Raw genomic sequence first — 19000 nt, 5'->3', positions numbered from 1 at the left:
GTGTGTGTGTGTGCACAACTATATGCACGTGTGTTGGGAACTGAGCGGACAACAGCACTCAAGCTGTCTGCCTTCTGCAGCAGCTTAATTGCCCCGTCCATGCATTACATTCTTTGTCCCTCCATCCCCTCCCTTACCACCTCTGGGTCTTTCTCCTCTACCTCCCACAGGTGGCCCCTCTTCTCCTGACCCTCTCTGAGCATGCAGGTCCCTTCCGTGTCCATCCCTCCATTCCTCAGACTGAAAGTCCCTTTAGATTTGCATTTCAATTAGTTAAAATGAAATAAAATTTAAAATTCAGGTCCTGATTCACACAAACTGCATATCAAGTGGTCAGGAGCCACGTGTGGCCAGGGGCACGGAACAGAATATTTCCATCGCTGGACAGCACTGCTCAAGAGAGCCCCCAGGAAAGAAGGGTGTCCAGGCTGCTTCTGTCGCCTCTCTCTAGCTCAGGCTTGTCATGGGGGTGCTCATCCTTGGGATATCAACCCAAGTCCTCCCAGCAGCGTGTCCTCCAGTCCTGAGCACAGTTTCACTGTCCCTCCCCACCACCCCCAAGGTGGGTCCCAGGGCACAGCCCCAAAACCAACCCACCGTCACAGCTCACCAGGTATATTCCTGTCTTAGGGCTGCTGTGACCAATTACCAGAAACTGGGTGGCTTACAACAGAAATTTATTTTTTCAAACTTGCGGAGGCCAAGCATCTGAAATCAAGGGATCAACAGGGTTGGCTCTCTCTGGGGCCTCTGAGACAGCATCCTTTCCCAGCCCCTCAACTGGCTTCTGGTGGTGGCTGGCGGTCCTTGGCTAGTAGCTGCATCACTGCATCTGCCTCCGTCTTCACATGGCCTTCCTCCATGTGTGTCTCTGTGTCTCAAATCTCCCCCTCCTTTCTCTTACAAGACCAGTCGTTGGATTTAGGGCCCATCCTAAATCGAGGATGATTTCTTCTCAAGATCCTTAACTCAATTACATCTACAAAAACCCCTTCTTCCAAAGAGCACCACATTCACAGGTACTGGGGTTCAGACTTGGACATATCTTTTGGGGGACACTATTCAACCCACTCAATCTGGATATTGAAATAACCCTAATCTCTCTCCCGCCTCCACTCTTATCCCCGTCCAATCTAATCTTTACCCAGCAGCCTGGAGGTTATCCTAAATCTGAATCAGCACATCATTCCCCATTTCAGCGCCCACCGCCTCACCAGCGCCTTCCCTTTGCCCTGAGAACAAAATCCAGACCAATCGATTTTGCATGTGCTCTTCTCTGTAGAACCACACGGTCCAATTCAGTAGCCACCAGCTGGGTGTGGCTCTTCCATTTACATTTAAATGATTTAAAATGAAAAACGATGAAAAATCCAGCTCCTCAGTTGATCTTGCTGCATTGCAATTACTCATGAGCTCCGCATGGCTAGTGGCCGCCGGATCCAGCAGTGCGGATATAGAACATTACTAGCATCGCGCAGAGTTCTCTAGATCAGCGGCTGTAGAGTGCTTCCCTCTTGATCTTTACACAGCCAGCTCATTCGCTCAAACGTTCCCTCCTCAGAAAGGCTTTTCCTGGTGCCTTGGGAAGGTCCCACAGGAGCAGAGCTTCAGGATAGGGGAGCCCCGCTTCAGCCTGATCCCACGGGGAACTCTGGAGCGTGAATTACACCACGGAGCTGGTTCCACCCTGAGGCAGGGGATGGCCTTTTGTACCCACTGCCGTTGGTGAGCCATTGGCTTCCCTGGAGACATGTGGACCTAGGAGCCATCAACAGCCAACACTCCCGGCAGCTGGGGCACAGGTGGGACCTGAGATGGATGCCAAGAGCAGACATCACACCTGACCATCTTAGTTACATGAGGCTGGCCCTGTTATCTGGGTTTTTTAAAAAACTGTGATAAAATACGTACAACATAAAGTAACATACCATTAGTGGCACCTAGTACATTTACAATGTGCAGCTAGCTCCAGAACGTTTTCATTCATTTGACCCAAAAGGAAGTCCTATCCTCATTAGCAGTCACTCCCTATCCCTCTCCCTTCAGCCCCTGGCAACCCCTAATCTACTACCTCTTGTTATGGATTTGCCTATTCTGATCATTTCATATAAATGGGATCGGACAATATATAAGCTTTGGTGTCGGTATCTTTCACTCAGCATCATGTCTTCAAGGTCCATCCATGTTGTAGCTCGTACCGCTGCTCCATTTCTTTTCATTACATCTCAACAATATCCTAGTGTGGGGATAGACCATATTTTGTGTATGCATTCATCTGTCGATGGACATTTGGGCTGTGTCTACCTGTTGACTCTTGTTATTAGTGCCCCACGAGTATTTGTGCAAGTATTTGAGTGTCTGTTTTTAGTTCTTGTGGGTACATACTCAGGAGTGGAATTGCTGTGTCCTTTGGCGAGTCTGTGTTTAACTGAGGAACTGCCAGATTGTTTTCCTGAACATCTCATCTACTTCTCCCTTTGCACTCATTGCCCTCAGCAGCTCTGCTGTGTGTTCACCTGTCTGCTTGCTCCCCCTCTGTCTTCTCTGCCAGCCGAGCCCCTCCCATCTGGCTCCTGACACAAGGGAGACCTGTGCCGCCCGGCTGGCTGAACCGTGCCTTCCCCTCTGCTCTCTCCCCAGGCTCATGAGTGAGGTGTGCACCATCAACGACACCATGCAGACCCTCAAGCTGAGGCTGCGGGAGACGCAGGACACGCAGCAGCTGCTGGTCATGACCAAGTGCCGACTGGAACACGAGCTGGCCATGAAGGCCAACACCCTGTGCATTGACAAGAAGTGCATGGGCATGAGGAAGACCTTCCCCAGCGCCCCCTGCCTGGGGATCTGCCCCTGAGCCGCCGCTGCTCCTGGCGCCCCTGGTGCCCCGCTCCATGCACGTTCCTTACACAGCATAGAATTTGCAAAGTCAGAAAAATAAAAGAGTCATTTTCTTCCTTTCCTCCTATCATGGGAAAAAAAATATATATATATAAAGAGCTAAAATAAATGTGCCATGCCAGGAATCCTGGAGCTCGTTCCTTGCTGCAGAACCACCTTTCTGGCTGATCCCAGGAGGAGACAGACTGTGACCCCCTCTCGGTGACGGAGCATTGTAAGGTTGTCAGCCTTGCGAGGAATGGAAGAGGCCACCTTTTCTAAACCTGTTTGTCCATTTAGGAGCACAGTATAGACCATGGTGTCCAAAGATTGGACATCAGAGCTGAGAGTCCAGAGACCAGCTGTCACTCAGGAGCCGAGTGGCCTTGAACAAGCTCCCAGACTGAGCCTGTTCTATAAAACGAGGTCAGTCTGAGGTGGAAGTAACTGTCAGCCATGTAGGGCAGTGCAAAAAAAAATAGGATTTGGAGTCAAAAGTCCTGGGTTTGGATCCTGGCCTTGCTAGACATTTTTAGAAATTGCAGTGGGAGAAGGGGGCAGCAAAATTCATTCCGTGTTGGGGCAGGAGGAAGCAGGTCAGGGTTGAGGGAAAGCTCTGTGAAGAAGGGACATTGCTTCAGAAAGTTAAACACGACCCAGCAATTCTACTCCTGGTTATACAACCAAGAGCATTGAAAACAGATAAATACTTGTCCACGAAAGTTCATAGCAACTCTAATCACAATAGTTACAAGGTAGAAACAACCCAAATGTCCATCAGTGGGTTCACAGATAAACAAAATGTGGTCTACCCACACAATAGAATATTATTCAGCCGTTAAAAATGAACAAAGCACTGATACCTGCTACAACCCGGATAAACCCTGAAGACATCATACTCAGTGAAAGAAACCAGACACATATTGTATGATTCCATTGATATGAAATGCCCAGAATACGCACCTCCATAGAAATAGCAGATGGGTGGTTGCCAGGGAGAGGGGATTGAAGTGACTGCTTAGCGGGTACAGAGTTTTATTTTGAGGTGGCGAGAACGTTTGGGACCAGGTAGAAGTGGCTGGACAACATTGTCAATGGGCTAAATGCCATAGAATTGTCCACTTTAGGTGGTTAACTTTATGTTACGTGAAATTCATCTCAAACAACAGAAAAAAGAACTTACTATTAGAGCTGAGTCCTGAATGATGAGAAGGTTGAGGGAGAAAAGGACAGTATTTCTGGCGAGAGGAATGGCATGGGTTGAGGCAGAAAGTTGCGCCCGGGATGGAGAGGCCCTTGGAAAGGCTGTGAATCATCTAGAAGGACTGGATGAGGCCAGGTCGTGAAGGACAAATAGCTTTGACTTTTTCCTGGTTCATTATTCACATCGGTGCTTCCCAACCCTTTAAAAGCATGTGCGGATCACCTGGCGATCCTGTTAAAATGCAGATTCTGAGTCAGTAGGTCTCGGGTGGAGCCTGAGATTCTGAACTTCTAACAAGCTCCCTGACGATGCTGATAGTCTAGGGACCAGACTCTGAGTAGCAAATAACACCTCCACGATTTTTGCCATGACCAAGTACAGGCATCTCTTGTTTTATCACACTTTGCTTTACTGTGGTTCGCCGATAATACGTTTTTTATAAATCGAGGGTTTGTGGCCACCCTGCATTGAGCAAGTCTCTTGGTGCCATTTTTCCAATAGCATTTGCTCACTTTGTGTCTCTGTGTCACACTGTAGTAATTCTCACAATACTTCAAACTTGTTCATCATTATTGTATTTGTTATGGTGACCTGTGATCAGTGATCTTTGACGTTACTACTACGACTTGCTGAAGGCGTAGATGATGGTTAGCATTTTTTAGCAATAAGGTGTTTTTAAAATAAGGTATATACTTTTTAAAAGACATAGCACTCACACACTTAATAAACTACAGTATAATGTGAACATAACTTTGATATGCACTGGGAAACCAGAAAAATTCATATGACTCGCTTTATTGCGATATTGGCTTCATTGCAATCGTCTGGAACTGAACGCGTGGTATCTCCGAGGTATGTCTGTACCATCTTTACTGTTATTCACTCAATCTTTTAGATTGTTGCACTTTAAAAAAAGACAAATTTATTTTAAAAGGCAGATTTATAGCATGACTGCAAACAGGAAACCTGCTTTGCCAGGAGTTGAAAAAACAAAATACTGCTAATGGTGTCTGTTTAGGTAATATTGTCTGCCCAAGGTAATACTGTCTGAAGTCTTCTTTGGTTCAAAAAGGAGATCAGAGAGTCTTAAAGAGGTGTTAAAGGCTACTTAGCATCCAATAGAAACTCCGTGCTTGAGGAAATTTCGCTTGAAAGAGGATAGAAGAGTCAGTTTTCCTACAAATGAGTGGCAATGCTATTGGGTGACTTGAATGCATTGCACCCAAGGAGTCATGGCGATGGGCAGTAGGGAGCCCATAGGATCTTTAAAGTGGGGATGTGAAAATTACCAGGTTAGTGTTTCAGAAATAATTCCTCATGAGGAGCAGAGGGATGATGGAGGGAGGTGGGGAGACCAAGCTGTTAGAATGTCAGGCACAAGAGGCAGAAGTTCTGGATCAGGACAGGTGCGTGAGGAGCACTCATGTGGTTGAGGCCCAAATCCTTAGAGTATGGACTGAAGAGGGCAAGTGGGAGACTGGGATGGGGCAGAGATGGCTGGCTTGAGTAGCTGATGCTTGGGGATGCTGTGCCCTTGAGCAGTGGAGTGAGTGGGGTGATGGATAGAGGCAGAGAAAATGTAGACAACTTCCCTTTCATGCGTGGAGTTTGAATCATCGCCTAAGGGATGTCCTGGTGTAACTATCTGAAAGGAGAGTGGAAATGTAAACTTAGAGCTCAAGAGAGAGGCTAGTGAGGCTGTGCCTGGGGATGCAGGAGATATCCGAAGCCTCAGGGATAGATGGACTAGTGCAGGAGATGCTAAAGCATGAAAGAGGTTCACTGGAGGAATGTGACGCTGGAGTGAACAGAGGACCAAGGAGGGAACAGAGAGAGCACAGAGAGAGGCAAACAGCCCAGAAGAAGCAACGTCAAGGGGATTGCAGAAAGAGGTGCAAGAGTGAGGGTATTCAGATGAAGAATAAGGAAAGCCCTTTGGAAGCAGGCATCCTAAACACACCATGGACCTGGGTACCCACGGGTGTACACTTTTGGAAAGTAAATTGGCAATAAGTGTCAAGAGCTTTAAAAATACCCACACCCTTCAACTTATAAATGTCTTCCTTAAGACTCTATCATTAGAAAACTATCCCAGATGCAGACTCAGATTAAGCACTAAAGAGTTAGTTATCATAGGAAACCTCTGAAAGATATGTCCAACAGCAGAGAGAGCAGCTAAGTAAAATACAGCACAACCAAGTCATAGAATATTAAGTAGCTACCAAAATGAAGCTCGCCGAATGCTTGAGTGCTGAAGGAATATGCTTGTAAGGCTAAAAGTGCAGAGTACATCAGGCATAAAAGAGAACAAAATAATACCATTTGCAGCAAGATGGATGGCAGTAGAGATTATCATACTATGTGAAGTAAGTCAGAAAGAGAAAGACAAATACCATGTGATATCACTTATATGTGGAATCTAAAATATGGCACAAATGAACTTATCTACAAAACAGAAACAGACTCACAAAGAGAACAGACCTGTGGTTGTCAAGGGGGAGGGGGATGGAGGAGGGATGGAGTGGGAATTTGGAGTTAGCAGATGCAAACTAGTATATATAGAATGGATAAACAGCAAGGTCCTACTGTATATTCCATATCCTGTGATAAACCATAATGGAAAAGAATATTAAAAAGAATGTACGTACATGTATAACTGAATCACTTTGTTGTACAACAGAAATTAGCACCACATTGTAAATCAACTATACTTCAATTTTAAAAAAAAGTGCAGAGAACAAAATTGTGCACAGGAAAAAAGATTGCATTGAAATACACTGGAATGTTAACAGAGTTGATGGTAAGTAACTGCTGGTTTCTTATTTGCTTATATTAAGAATTATCTACAGTGAACCTGTGTTCTTTTTTAATCAGGAGGAAATGCTTTTTTTTTTTTTGCATTACGTAGGCCTCTCACTGTTGTGGCCTCTCCTGTTGCGGAGCACAGGCTCCGGACGCGCAGGCTCAGCAGCCATGGCTCACGGGCCCAGCCGCTCCACGGCATGTGGGATCTTCCCAGACCGGGGCACGAACCCGTGTCCCCTGCATCGGCAGGCGGACCCTCAACCACTGCGCCACCAGGGAAGCCCAGGAAATGCTTTTTTAAATAGACTTTTTATTGTGCAATAGGTTTACATTCACAGAAAAGTTGCAAAGACAACACGGAGAGTTCCCATGTACCCTTCACCCACCTCCCCCTAATGTTAACATCTTATATAACTGTTTGTTATGGTGCATTTGTCAAAACTAAGAAATTAACATTTGTGCATTACTATTAACTAAACTCCAGAATTTGTTTTTCCTGTTTACCTTTATCTGTTCTAAGGTCCAATCCAGGGTACCACGCTGCACTTAGTTATCACCCTCCTCTGTCTATGACCATTTCTCCATATTTCCTTGTTTTTCATGACCTTGACAGTTTTGAAGAGTCCCTGTATTTGTTGGTGTTTGTTAAATGTCCCTGAACTTGGGTTTGTCTGATGTTTTTCTCATGACTAGTCTGGGGTTACAGTTTTGGCAGGGAAGACCGGAGGTGCAGTACCCTTCTCGTCCCTTCCTATGAGGGCATTCATGATGTCTGCATGACATACCTGCTGATGTAAAACTGATCACGTGGTTAAGGTGGCATCTGCCAGCCTTCTCCCTTGTACAGTTATTGCTCTCCCCTTTCCATACTTCATTCTTTAGAAGTGAGTCATTAGTCCAGCTCACACTCAAGGATGGTGGGATTAAGCTCCACCTCTTAGAAGGGGAGTATTTTGTAATTCTTCTCTAAGAAAAATACTACATTCTTTCTTGTGTTGCTCAAATTGTTCCAGCTTTGGGCATTGGGAGCTCTTCTGGGTTGGTTCCTGTGTCTCTTTGACACCCCCCATCCTTTTGTTTTTTGAGTACTTCCTTACTTTCTGGCCCTATAAGATGCCAGATAAAATTCAAGCCTCATCTTGAATTTTTTTCTGCTCCAGCCTTAGAATCAGCCCTTTCTCCAAGGAGCCCTGTTTCCTTTTATTGGAGAATGGTATTTAGAAACCGAAGTCTGGGTGCTGGGGGTGCTCATTAATAAGATTTTTTTTCAGTTTTTCTTATTGTGGTAAAATCCACGTAATGTAAAATGTATCATCTTAACCATTGTTAGGTGTACAGTTCATTGGTAATAAATACATTCATAATATTGTGCAGCCATCGCCACCACCCATCACCATAATTCTTTCCATCTTATAAAACTAAAAGTCTGTAGCCATTAAACAATAACTCCCCATATTTCCCCATGCCAACTCCATTCTACTTTCTGTCTCTATGATTTTTGAGTCTTCTAAGTATCTCATATAAGGGGAATCACACAGTAGTTGCCTCTTCTCTTTGTGACTGGCTTATTTCACTTAGCATAATGTCCTCAAGGCTCATCCATGTTGTAGTATATTGCAAAACCCTTTCCCTTTTTTTTTTTTTTTTTGCGGTACGCGGACCTCTCACTGTTGTGGCCTCTCCCGTTGCGGAGCACAGGCTCCCGACGCGCAGGCTCAGCGGCCATGGCTCACGGACCCAGCCGCTCCGCGGCACGTGGGATCTTCCCGGACCGGGGCACGAAGCCGTGTCCCCTGCATCGGCAGGCGAACTCTCAACCTCTGCGCCCCCAGGGAAGCCCCCTCTTTCCCTTTTTAAAGCTGAATAATATTCCATTGTACTGCATTTTGCTTATCCATTCATCTATTAATGGGTGCTCAGTTTGCTTCCACATTTTAGTTATTATGAATAATCCTACAATGAACACAGGCATACAAATATCTCTTTGAGACCCTACTTTCAAATATTTTGAGCATATACCCAGAAGAGGAATTACTAGATAATATGATAATTCTGTTTGTAAATTTTTGAGGAACCACCATACTATTCCCACCAAAAAGGGGTCCTATTTCTTTATATGCTTGTCAAAACTTATTTTCTGTTTTTTCTTTTTTATAGTAGCCATCCTAATGGGTGTGAGATGGTGTCTGTGAGATGGTAGTTTTGATTTGCATTTCCCTAATGATATTGGATGTGCTCATTGCTAAGAAAAAATTTTAAGAAGAAAAACAGATTATTGGGTTTAGTCCCCAGGAGGCTTTGGATGAACTGTAAGAATAGGTTTTGGCAGAGTGATGGGGGAAGAAAGCAAAGTGGAGGGAATGGGGATGCCCTGAGATTTTAGTCAGCTCTGTACCCTCAGTCCCTGTACACAATGGATGTCCCATAAACACTTTATTGGGCACATAGTAAATAGGCAAACAAATATATACAAATGCACGTATATCCATCTTGGACAGGAGGGATGATTTCTGAGTTTTAGGAAGAAAAGGGTGTAGTTGCATTATGATGTGGGGAAGGTAAGCCTCCTATCTGCTGTTTACAACTGAGGGACCAGTGTGTGATTCCCACTGTGGCTCTCAGAAGCTGGCACGCTGACCACAGCCTTACAGGATGTCTCCCCTGCTGCAGCCCAGGCAGGAAATCCTAGAGACAACCCCAAGTGCTGGTTCCCTGCCAGGCCTGAGAACAAATTGGGAGAAGTTGGAGGATCTCCCAGTTGACTTGCTTTCCCTGTGGGCTCACGAGGGATGCTGTCCAGCTGGCTCCAGGGAACACACCACTCCCTAAGCAGGGTGTGCGTGTGTGTGTGTGTGTGTGTGTGTGTGTGCGCGCGTGTGCAAGCATGTGCTCACACTTGTATCCTTTCCTGCCTCCATGGCCTCACCCAGCATTTTAGCATTTCTCAGAAGACCAGACCTGTGCTAGAAATCCAGCAGGCTTTGGAGACAAAGTGAGAAACCACAAGAAAGGAGACAGAGTTGAAAATGTAAGGCTGATGGGCATGGACCTGAGTCTTGATTAGTAGGAAGGCTTCAAAAATGTATTGAATTGAATTAATTGCTGACAACTAAATAATACATTCTGCGCACACATACAAACACACACACACACACACACACATTTGGCTTCTCTTAAAGATGGGATTATCTGGCTACCCTGCATGCACACTCCCCCTATAGCTGTTATACTGAGCTTGCAGCATTCATTTTGCCACAGTCCCCACCACTCCCTATTGTCTCACATTAGTCCTGCTTCATTCACAAATAATGCCTGCTGACCCTTTAGGCAGCTGATTTTGTCACTCTGCCTTGTTGAGGCTCCTGAAAGACCCTCTAGAAGATCTAGCCTAGAAAATTGAGGCCCAGGGGTTGCAGAGGAGAAGGGGTCACATTTCAAGTGGGGTCACATGACTACAGAGCAGGCAGATTTGGGGTGGGGACCAGTTTGCTTGACTCCTCTCTGGTTGACTTCCTATGACCACAGGCTTCTCCTTGTGTGAATTGTTCAGAATTTATTATCGTGCCTGACACCAAAAGTGACTCTCTGACCTTGCTGTCAGTCTACTCCCCAGTAGGGCTGCACTAAAACAAGGGGCAAAAACAAAAAATTTAAAAATAAAAGAAGGGGCATAGGGTCTGAGACATAAAGGCTGGAGCCATTGGGGGCCAGGACACTTATTAATTTGAATGCTTTTGTATTCTCTTTCCCAATTCCATTTCACTAATTCAGCAAAACTGAGTCCAGGAAAAGTATAGTAAAACCTCAACAGCAATGCTCTAGGACTGCGAAAGCATTGGGGATTTTTTACTTTCTGGTTAAAAAGGGTGATCTGGAGGTCCTTTTTTTTTTTTTTTTAATGGTTTTAACCTTTAGAATCACAGGATGTTTCTTGAGTGAATGGATGAAGGAATAGATGGAGCTCATGAAGGCCTCAGGAGGTGAAACTTTCAACCACCCATTTTTTCAGAAGAGAAGGCCCAGAGAGGCACAGTGACTTGCTCACAGTCACACAGCAAGTTAGAGGTGGAGCGGGTACCCTGTTCTCTTCAGAACTTCCAGACCTGTTGCAGGAAACCCTCAGCCCACTTTTTCCCCCTGGTTAAGGAGAGCTGAGGGGTCAGACTGAGCCCATCTTTGCTCTCGATGACTTTGAAGGGCCGAGAGTTGTACCATCTGGTCTGGGAATGAAGGTGGCTATGGATTAGGACACACGGGAGGGTTGCCCTTTGAAGCTGCCTTACTCGATATAAGCTTTCATTCACTCATTCATTCATGTCTTCATTTGAAATATTCACCGAGCACCTGGCACGTGCCAACACGTGTGCTGGGCACTGTGGCCCCAGCAGGGATTCCGCCTGACTGAGTCCTGCCTTCACAGAACTCACAGCCACAGCTGTCTGTCAAACAACCCAGGGAAAACAGTTGTGTTTCACTGAGGAGTCAAATGAGATTTTTAAAAATGGGCTTCAAATGTACACTCATCTCTTGAAAAGGTGAATTTGCGAGGTCTTCTTTTACTCAACAGCTGGATCAGAAGGGGCACCGGGGTCTGAATTCCCTGAAGCTGAGCTCCGCCTGCTCCACGGGGGCCCCTCCACCCTCCTCTCTGCCTGAGCAGCAACCCCAGGCCCTGCTGCAGCCCGGGCTTCTGCCCCAGGTCTGTTTGCTGAACCACATCATGTCCCCTCACCGCTGAAATCCACTAGCGGCTTCCCACGCAATCTTTCCCAGCCTCATTGACACGTAAACGACATATTTAAGAAGTACAGTATGATCAGTTTAACATTTGTGTCCACCCAAGAAACCGCAACCACTAATCAAGATAGTGAATGAATCCATCACGCCCAAAGTTTCCTCGCCCCCTTGGTCATCCCTCCCTCAACCAGGCACACGCTGATTAGTTCGTGGTTTCTAGAATCTCATATAAATGGAATCATACACCATGTGCCCCTTTGTCTTGCTTCTTACACTCAGCATATTTGTTCTGAGACCCGTCCCTGTTGTCGCATGCATCAATAGTTGGTTCCTTTTTATTGTTGAGTAGTCCACTGTCTTTCCCATTGTGAGCTGAATAAAACTCAGGCCTCTGACTGGCGTTCCACAAACCTGCACCGTCTGCCCTCTGCTCCCCGCCACAGCCTCAGCTCCTCCTCATTTCTCCACTCACTATGTGCTGACCGTCCTCTATGTTTCTCAACACACCCAGCTCTGCCTGCCCCAGGGCCTTTGCACTCACTGTCCCCACTTCCTGGAATACTCTGTGTGTGTGTGTGGATTCAGCTTGTCATTCAGGTCTGAGCTCAAATGCCACCTCCTCAGTGAAGCCTGCCCTGGCCGCTCTACCTCACCTCCCATCTCTGTGACTGTCCCGTTACCTTGTTTTACATACTTCACAGAACTTATCACCACCTGAAATCCACAAGAGCAGGATGAATGAATGAATGAAACTATAAACAACCCATTTCTGTCATGATGCTTAGGTGTAGGTTAAAAACTCCAGACAAAGACAAAATTATCCATCAACTACAGAGTTTGAAGAAACCTGAGAACATCTACTTAGATGTCCAGGCTTGAGTCAGGTAGTGCATTTAATTCCCACTTCAGGAAGCAATAACTAAAGAGCAGAACCCTCCTCAGACTCAAACCCAGCTCTAGGGCTTTATTCACTCCCATTGCTAGCCATCTTATACTCAAAAGGCCTGGCTTCATTCCATTGAGATGATCCCAGAAATGTGACCCTTGTGCCCCCAGGATCCGTTTCCTTGGACCCTCACCCCCGCAACTCTCCCTCAGTTGTAGACTTGATGATGCCCACCTCGTGGCCCACACAGGTGTCAATCAATGTGAAAAGACTCACTTCCCACTCTGGGGGCCGAAGCCAACCACTTGGGGAACAGGGACCCCAGATATCTAGAGTCTGTTCAGACAATTTCCCAGCTCTGACGGCAGCAGGCCCTGGGGCTGCTGTCTCCTCCCTCTTACGCACCTTTTCTGTGGCAGTCTCACCTACATCCCTCCTTTAATTCCATTCACCCCCTACTGACCCCCAGATTCTTGTCTCCCAACCCCAGACTCCTGTGTCCCTGCCTGACAACATCTCCAGGTTCATTTGTCCAGAAATAGTGCCACCACCGGTCCTTCTCTAAGTAAACCACCCCCACTCACTGCCCCCAACCTGGGGGTCATCTTTGGCTCCTCCTCTCTCGCACCCTACATTTAATCCATCAGCAAGTCCCCCGCCTCAGGGTAGTCTAAAGGAACAGAGGATTCCATAGCTTTACTCACCAAGCAGTTGACCTGGGGGGACAGCATTTCTCTGTTCTCTGCTAACAAAAAGCAATAATAATAATAATAATAACAGGAGATAACATCTTGAAAGCTTGTGAGATGCCAGGTGCTTTACCCTCTTTCTCAGGTGATCCCACACTCCTCCTCTGAAGTAGCTGCTGCGCCTATCCCCATTTTACAGATGAGGAAACTGAGGCACGGGGACGCTTAGGAGGTTGTCTGAGGTTACAGAGATGGTGGAACCAGGATTCACACCCAGGCAGTAGGCTCAGAGTTCATACTTCCAACCACATTGTTACGGAGGGTCCACAGCGGCACAGCTAGGATGAGCTGGCATTGACCCCCAGGTGGCTCCCCCCATCCCCCGCTCTCCCCCAGCCAGTGTCAGGGCACAAGGCGCTGGGAGGGAGGCGGCTGCATTTTTTGCCTTGCCCAGAAATGTCAGTGCGTCACCATCACACAAAGTCCTGGCTGTTTGCTCCTGTGGTTCCCCGGGCGCTCTTGACAAGTGTCCCCTCACACAGGCTGAGGGGGGCGGGGCAGGAATGGGAGGCAGGTTCAAGGCATACAATTCAAATTCCTAAGGAACTATGAAGAGTCCTTCTATTCCTCCCCTGAAAACACAAAAAACATTCTTGGTCTCTATATTGGGCTGGGGGCTGGGCTTTGAGCCTTTTGCTGCACCTTCTTGGGTCCCTTGTGACTGCAGACAGGCTCCGTGGAGGAATTCTCTGTGTCCCAGAGACAGCTGGTCCTTCCCCCCTCCCCGCCCAACTATGCTGCTTGGGATTCCTGGCGCTCCTCCGCGGGCAGGCCCGAGTGTGGGCACCCATGGGGAGTAGAGCCCAGGATAGCCTGGGTTGGGCGTGTCCGAGAGGCTGCTGGCATGGCCCCTCCCCTGCCACATGCTTAGTGGGTTTGAGCCTGGCAGTGTGTGTGTGTGTGTGTGTGTGTGTGTGTGTGTGTGTGTGTGTGTGTCTTGGGAGGGGGTCTCTGCAGCGCCCACAGCTCAGCCCCAGGCTGTTGGTGGTCTCAGAAGATGAGGGAGACCCATCAGCAGAGGATGTGAGTCAGAGAACTGGCCTTTCCAAAGGGTGTCTGGCCTCCTGTCCTGATAAGGGGCCATCCTGATAGGGAACCACAAGCAGCCCAGTGAGCTCTCATGCCCTAGCAGGACGGGGCTACAAGGAGGTGTACCCGCTCAGATTCACCTTACTCTTTAAGGGTCCGGGGGGAGGAGGGAAGGGGAGTGAGTGAGTGCTTAATGGGTATATGTCCTCCTTTTTGAAACTAGAAAAGTGATGGCTACACAACATTGTAAATGTACTAAACACCACTGAATTGTACACCTTTAAATGGCTAATTTTATGTTAGGTGAATTTCACCTCAATTTAAAAAAGGAAAAGAAAAGAAAAGAAAAAGCAAATCAGCTACAATTGCCATGGCCCAGCCCATCCCCTCCTTCTTCCAACCTTATTCTCGTACCTAAGTAAATATCTGTGTGGGCTCTGGAACATTTCCTTTATATACAAGAAAACATATTAATTGAAAAATTGGAAAATATCTTGAAATCTTACAGAATAACTCAATACACAGGCATGTAAGGGGGCCCTCCCACTCAGGTGCCTGCAAGTACAAGGCCCACACTCCCAGGGGCCCAAGGGCTTCCTCATGTTTGCTCCTTGCTTGCCTTACCTGTCCTGGTCCCACCCCCACTCACTTCCTGAGGTGCTCTGGGCTTCCGTCTCCTGTCACCACTTTTCCCTTTGGGTACAGGTGAGGAGGACAACTTTAACCTTCTTTGTGGGTCAGCCTGGGGGTTAAAATCACCCATTGTAAGGGGTCTGAAGCCCCTCTGCAGGGGTTTAAATCCAGGCATTGCAACTCACTCTCTAGGTGACTGTGGACAACTCACTTAACTGTTCTGAGCCTCGGTTTCCTCATCTGTAAAATGGGAACAACAATAATAGTTTCTACTTATGGGGGGCTTAGTGAGTTATCTGGGGTAACGCCTATGAAATGCAGGCCACAGAGACTGGAGCACAGCAGGGACACCTAGCTGGTGGGGATCGTTAAGGGGGTCCTGCTTGCCCAGTGTCTGTTAGGGACCTCAGCCAGGCAGAGAGCTGCAGGCCAGGGACACCCTTCAGAGGCCTGGCTAGCCTAGGACTCGCTGATCCACACGCCGACTTAGTAAATCGCGAAGTGAGCTTGGTGACTGGGGTCCCCACGCTGCCCCAGAACAAAGGAGGGGGAGAGAGTTTGAGGCACCCAGGAGGGACATGAAGGAGACGCATCACCCTTGGAATGGAATGACGCAGAAAAGGCTGGCTCAGCCTCACCCCGCCTCTCCATCCTGGCTTCTCATAAACCCCAGTGGGCTCAATTTTCCCCAGAAGTCTTCCCAGGGGCATTTTCATCAGTTTGAAGGCTGTGAGTCTTTTCTCCCCTCCACCCTCCCTGGATTCTAGGAACTGGTCCAGGAGCTTTAAATCCAGTCAAAGAGGAGATAAAGACACTGGGTGGGTGGGGGACAGTGTCCCCCAGGTTATGGGGGCAGTGGGCTTGACCACTGCGGAGGTGGGGAGATGGCATCGAGAATTATGCCAGCTGCCTTGCCCCACCCCTCATGGCTGTATACAAATAAGGCCCAGTTTGTAGCCCCACCCCATGAGCCGTGCCCCGACCCCCAAGCCCCTGAGCTGATGTCAGGGCACCAGGCCAACTCCGTGCCAATCATGATTGGCAGCTCAACCCCTGTGGGCACTGCCTACCTTCTCCCACTGCCTTTTACCCACAACCTCTGCGGACTGAAGAGAGGCTGAGAACCCTCCTGTCCTCCTCTGCCAGCCAGACTTCAGGGCGTGTGGGTGGTGGGAGAAGGGCTCACTCAGGTGCTGGCGAGGGGAGGAGAGTCCCCTGAGGGCCTGAATGTCTGCTCTTCTGCACTCTCTTGCTCCCATCCGTTAGCACCTTGGCAGGTGACCCCAGAGGGCAGAGGAGGTGGGTGGAATGGTGGGCAGGGGGGAAGAATTGGTCCTGGTACCGCATTCTGAGGGGCAAGGAAGCCAGAGGTGGATCTTGGCAGTGGGACCGGCAAACAGCTTCCCTCCCTCCGGAGCTGCCCCTGGCTGCTGGGCCCTAGGGGATGCAGAGGTGGGCACAGCTCGTGAGAGCAGAAACCAAGTCCAGAGCCTCCTGTCTGCCGAGGTGGGCCTCCAGGCTACCTGTGTCCCTCTCCTCCCTCTGCCAGGGCCCCAGGAAGGAGGCAGCTGGGTGAGAAACCTCATTCTGCCAGGAGCTGGATGGACCTGTAAGGCTCAGTGTGTGTATCTGAAGAATGAAAAATCTTTTCAAAGCAGCAGTCATGACAGCCCTTCTTGCACAAAACCCTTCCAGGGCTCCCCAGGGCCCTGGCTCCTAGGGCAGCCTCCACCCCGATTTAAACTCTGACCCACCTCTCCAGCTCCCTTCTCTCCTGCGCTCCAGCCACACTGGACTTTCACTTCCCGCTGCAGGACCGCTGCACGTGCTGTTCTCGTCCCAGGAACATGAGTCCCTTCTGCTCCCAGTTAACAGCCTTGTGCTTTAGTTCACAGCTCTCAGTCAGTTCCCTAGGAAGAAGGCCTTACCTGATCTCTCAGAAGGATCCTATCAGCTTCCTTTCCTTCCCGGCTCTGGGTGTAAATCCTATTCCTTAGGGCAATGTTTCCAAACTCCCTTGATAATAAGACCCATGTGAAGTTCTTTTTAAAAATGCAGGTTCCTGGGCACTTCCCAGCCTTAGAGTCAGAAACGCCAGGAGAGGGGGCTGGGCGCTGTTTAATGAGCCCCTCAGGTGATTCTTCCCTCACCATGGGTGGGTGGGTGGCTGATAGATGTGCACCCACCCCTGCTCGGCTCCGAGTGCCTGGAAGTGGGCACCGTCCTCTTTACTCTTGCAACCCTACCCCCAGCTCGGCATCTGGCGCACGATAGGCCTCAAGAAATATTTTTTAAATGAATGGATGACTATAGAATGAACAGAATTAGTTTCAGTGACTAACTTTAATTCAATTCCAAGTGTATGTATTTCCCTGCCTACACAAGACCAGCACACTAGGAGAATCCCAAGATGGATTGACATGTCCCTCAACTGAGTGAACAGGATAAGAATAAACCCAAGCTGGGGACCCTGCCTGTGCTGTGAGCCCCAAGCAGAGGACAGAAGTGTCCTGGAGACCATCCTAAGACAGCTAAACCCACCCCCTTCTCTGGGAAGGCAACGTCCCCCCAGTACAGGTGGAGGCAGAGACACTGTGTACACCTGTGGGGAACTGAGGCCCCAGAGAGAGGACAGGGTGACAACAAGAACAGCAGCAATAATAATAATAATAAGTAAGACACGCATGTTTGGCATCCCTGTAACGCTAGCCCTGCTCTGAGATTACACAAGTTAGCTCATGCAATCTGGTAGCTGTTTGGGCAGAGATAGTACCTTAATTTCCCGCCCTGCACCCTCTTCCTCTCCCTTTCCTCCCCCTCAACTCCCACCAAGGGTTAAGCTCTGAACTGGAAGAGATCCATCGTCCCTCCTTCCACCCTGCTGGGTCCTGGGTTTCAAACAGCCCCCCTCCCCCACCGCCATCTTTCCATGCAAGCATGACTGCCTCTTACACCATGCTCTTGCTTTTGGGTTCTGAAAACATCGCCACCGCCCTAGAGTCGGGGTGTGGGTCGTGGTGGGGAGAGATGCAAGAGTGGACAGTGTAGGGGTTAGGGGAGGAGGGATTGGGTGCCGCAGAGGGAGCCAGCCTCACCCCAGCTCTTCCCATCCCGAAGCCGGGCACCCACGAGGCAGCGGCTTTCAGTTCAAGATTTTGAGTTTGGCAGGACTCCTGCGAGGTTCATTTCTGAGGGGGCAGGAAATGGAAAGAGAGGGTGGGAGGAGCCAGAGGCTTTCCCCAGGCCCTGCCCAAGCTGGGATGGACAGAATCTTTGAGATAAAGAACCAGCTGGCCTGCACCCAGGTCTGCGGGGAGTCCCTCCCCCTTGATGAAGGAGAGGATGGATGGGTATGTAAAATAGGGGTGGGAGGTGGCGAGTACCCTCCAGTCCCTGGGCCCTGAGGGGTTACTATCAGGCCCCACCCCCAGAAGACAGAAAGACGTGTTTCAGAGCCGGGTGGGCTGCGCTGACACTGAAGGCTTGTTTGCCTGCTGCCCACACTGGCTGGGAATCGCCTGCATGACTGGGCACCCCGGGGCTGCCACTTACGCGCTGCCTGTGCCAGTGGCTCCCCCTCCCCTGCCCTGCCTGTACCCCTGCATCTCTGGGGGCAGCTTCAAGTGCCCCAGAGGGCAAGGGCCTCTGGGTGGTGACCCTGGGGGCAGGATAGGCAAGGACCAGAGTGAGCTGGAGCCCATGGACTTTACCAGGCCTGGTAAACAGAGCCCCTGAGAGGCAAAAATCTCCGAAGTCTCTAGCAGCCTCACCCCCCTGGAGAGGGCAGGGGGCTGTGCGTGTCCAGCTGGGCGACTGGGGGGTGGGGAGTGCGTGGACAGGCCAGGACTTGTTCCTTTCCAGGGCTCCCTGGAGCAGACGTCCCCCTGAAACCAGGAACACTCAGCCCACCCCTGAGCAAAGCTTCCCAGAATCAGTATTAGCTCCCCAATCCCCCTTCCCAAACCTGGGCCCCAGTTCTGCTCCAGTGGGTCTAAGAAGGAGGCCCCTTAAGAATCCTGGGTTTAGGATTTCAAAAGAAAGCAGGCAGCAAAGTGTTTCTTTGGCAAGGAGCACATCTGG

The 19000-nt window shown here is 49.0% G+C and overlaps 1 protein-coding gene across 1 annotated transcript in view; it reads left to right on the top strand.

Annotated features, from left to right (window-relative positions):
* TEKT5 (tektin 5) overlaps positions 1-3013 on the top strand; it is a 38586-nt gene extending 35573 nt beyond the window's left edge. The window contains exon 7 of the mRNA XM_004270187.1: positions 2641-3013. Within this exon, the coding sequence (XP_004270235.1) occupies positions 2641-2854 (214 nt within the window). The 3' untranslated portion in view covers positions 2855-3013. The remainder of the gene's footprint in view (positions 1-2640) is intronic.
* Positions 3014-19000: the final 15987 nt, after the last annotated feature.

This window comes from Orcinus orca, chromosome 16 (assembly GCF_937001465.1).
Source record: "Orcinus orca chromosome 16, mOrcOrc1.1, whole genome shotgun sequence".
NCBI classification, from domain to species: domain Eukaryota; kingdom Metazoa; phylum Chordata; class Mammalia; order Artiodactyla; family Delphinidae; genus Orcinus; species Orcinus orca.
This window is presented reverse-complemented; position numbering and strand designations above follow the sequence as displayed.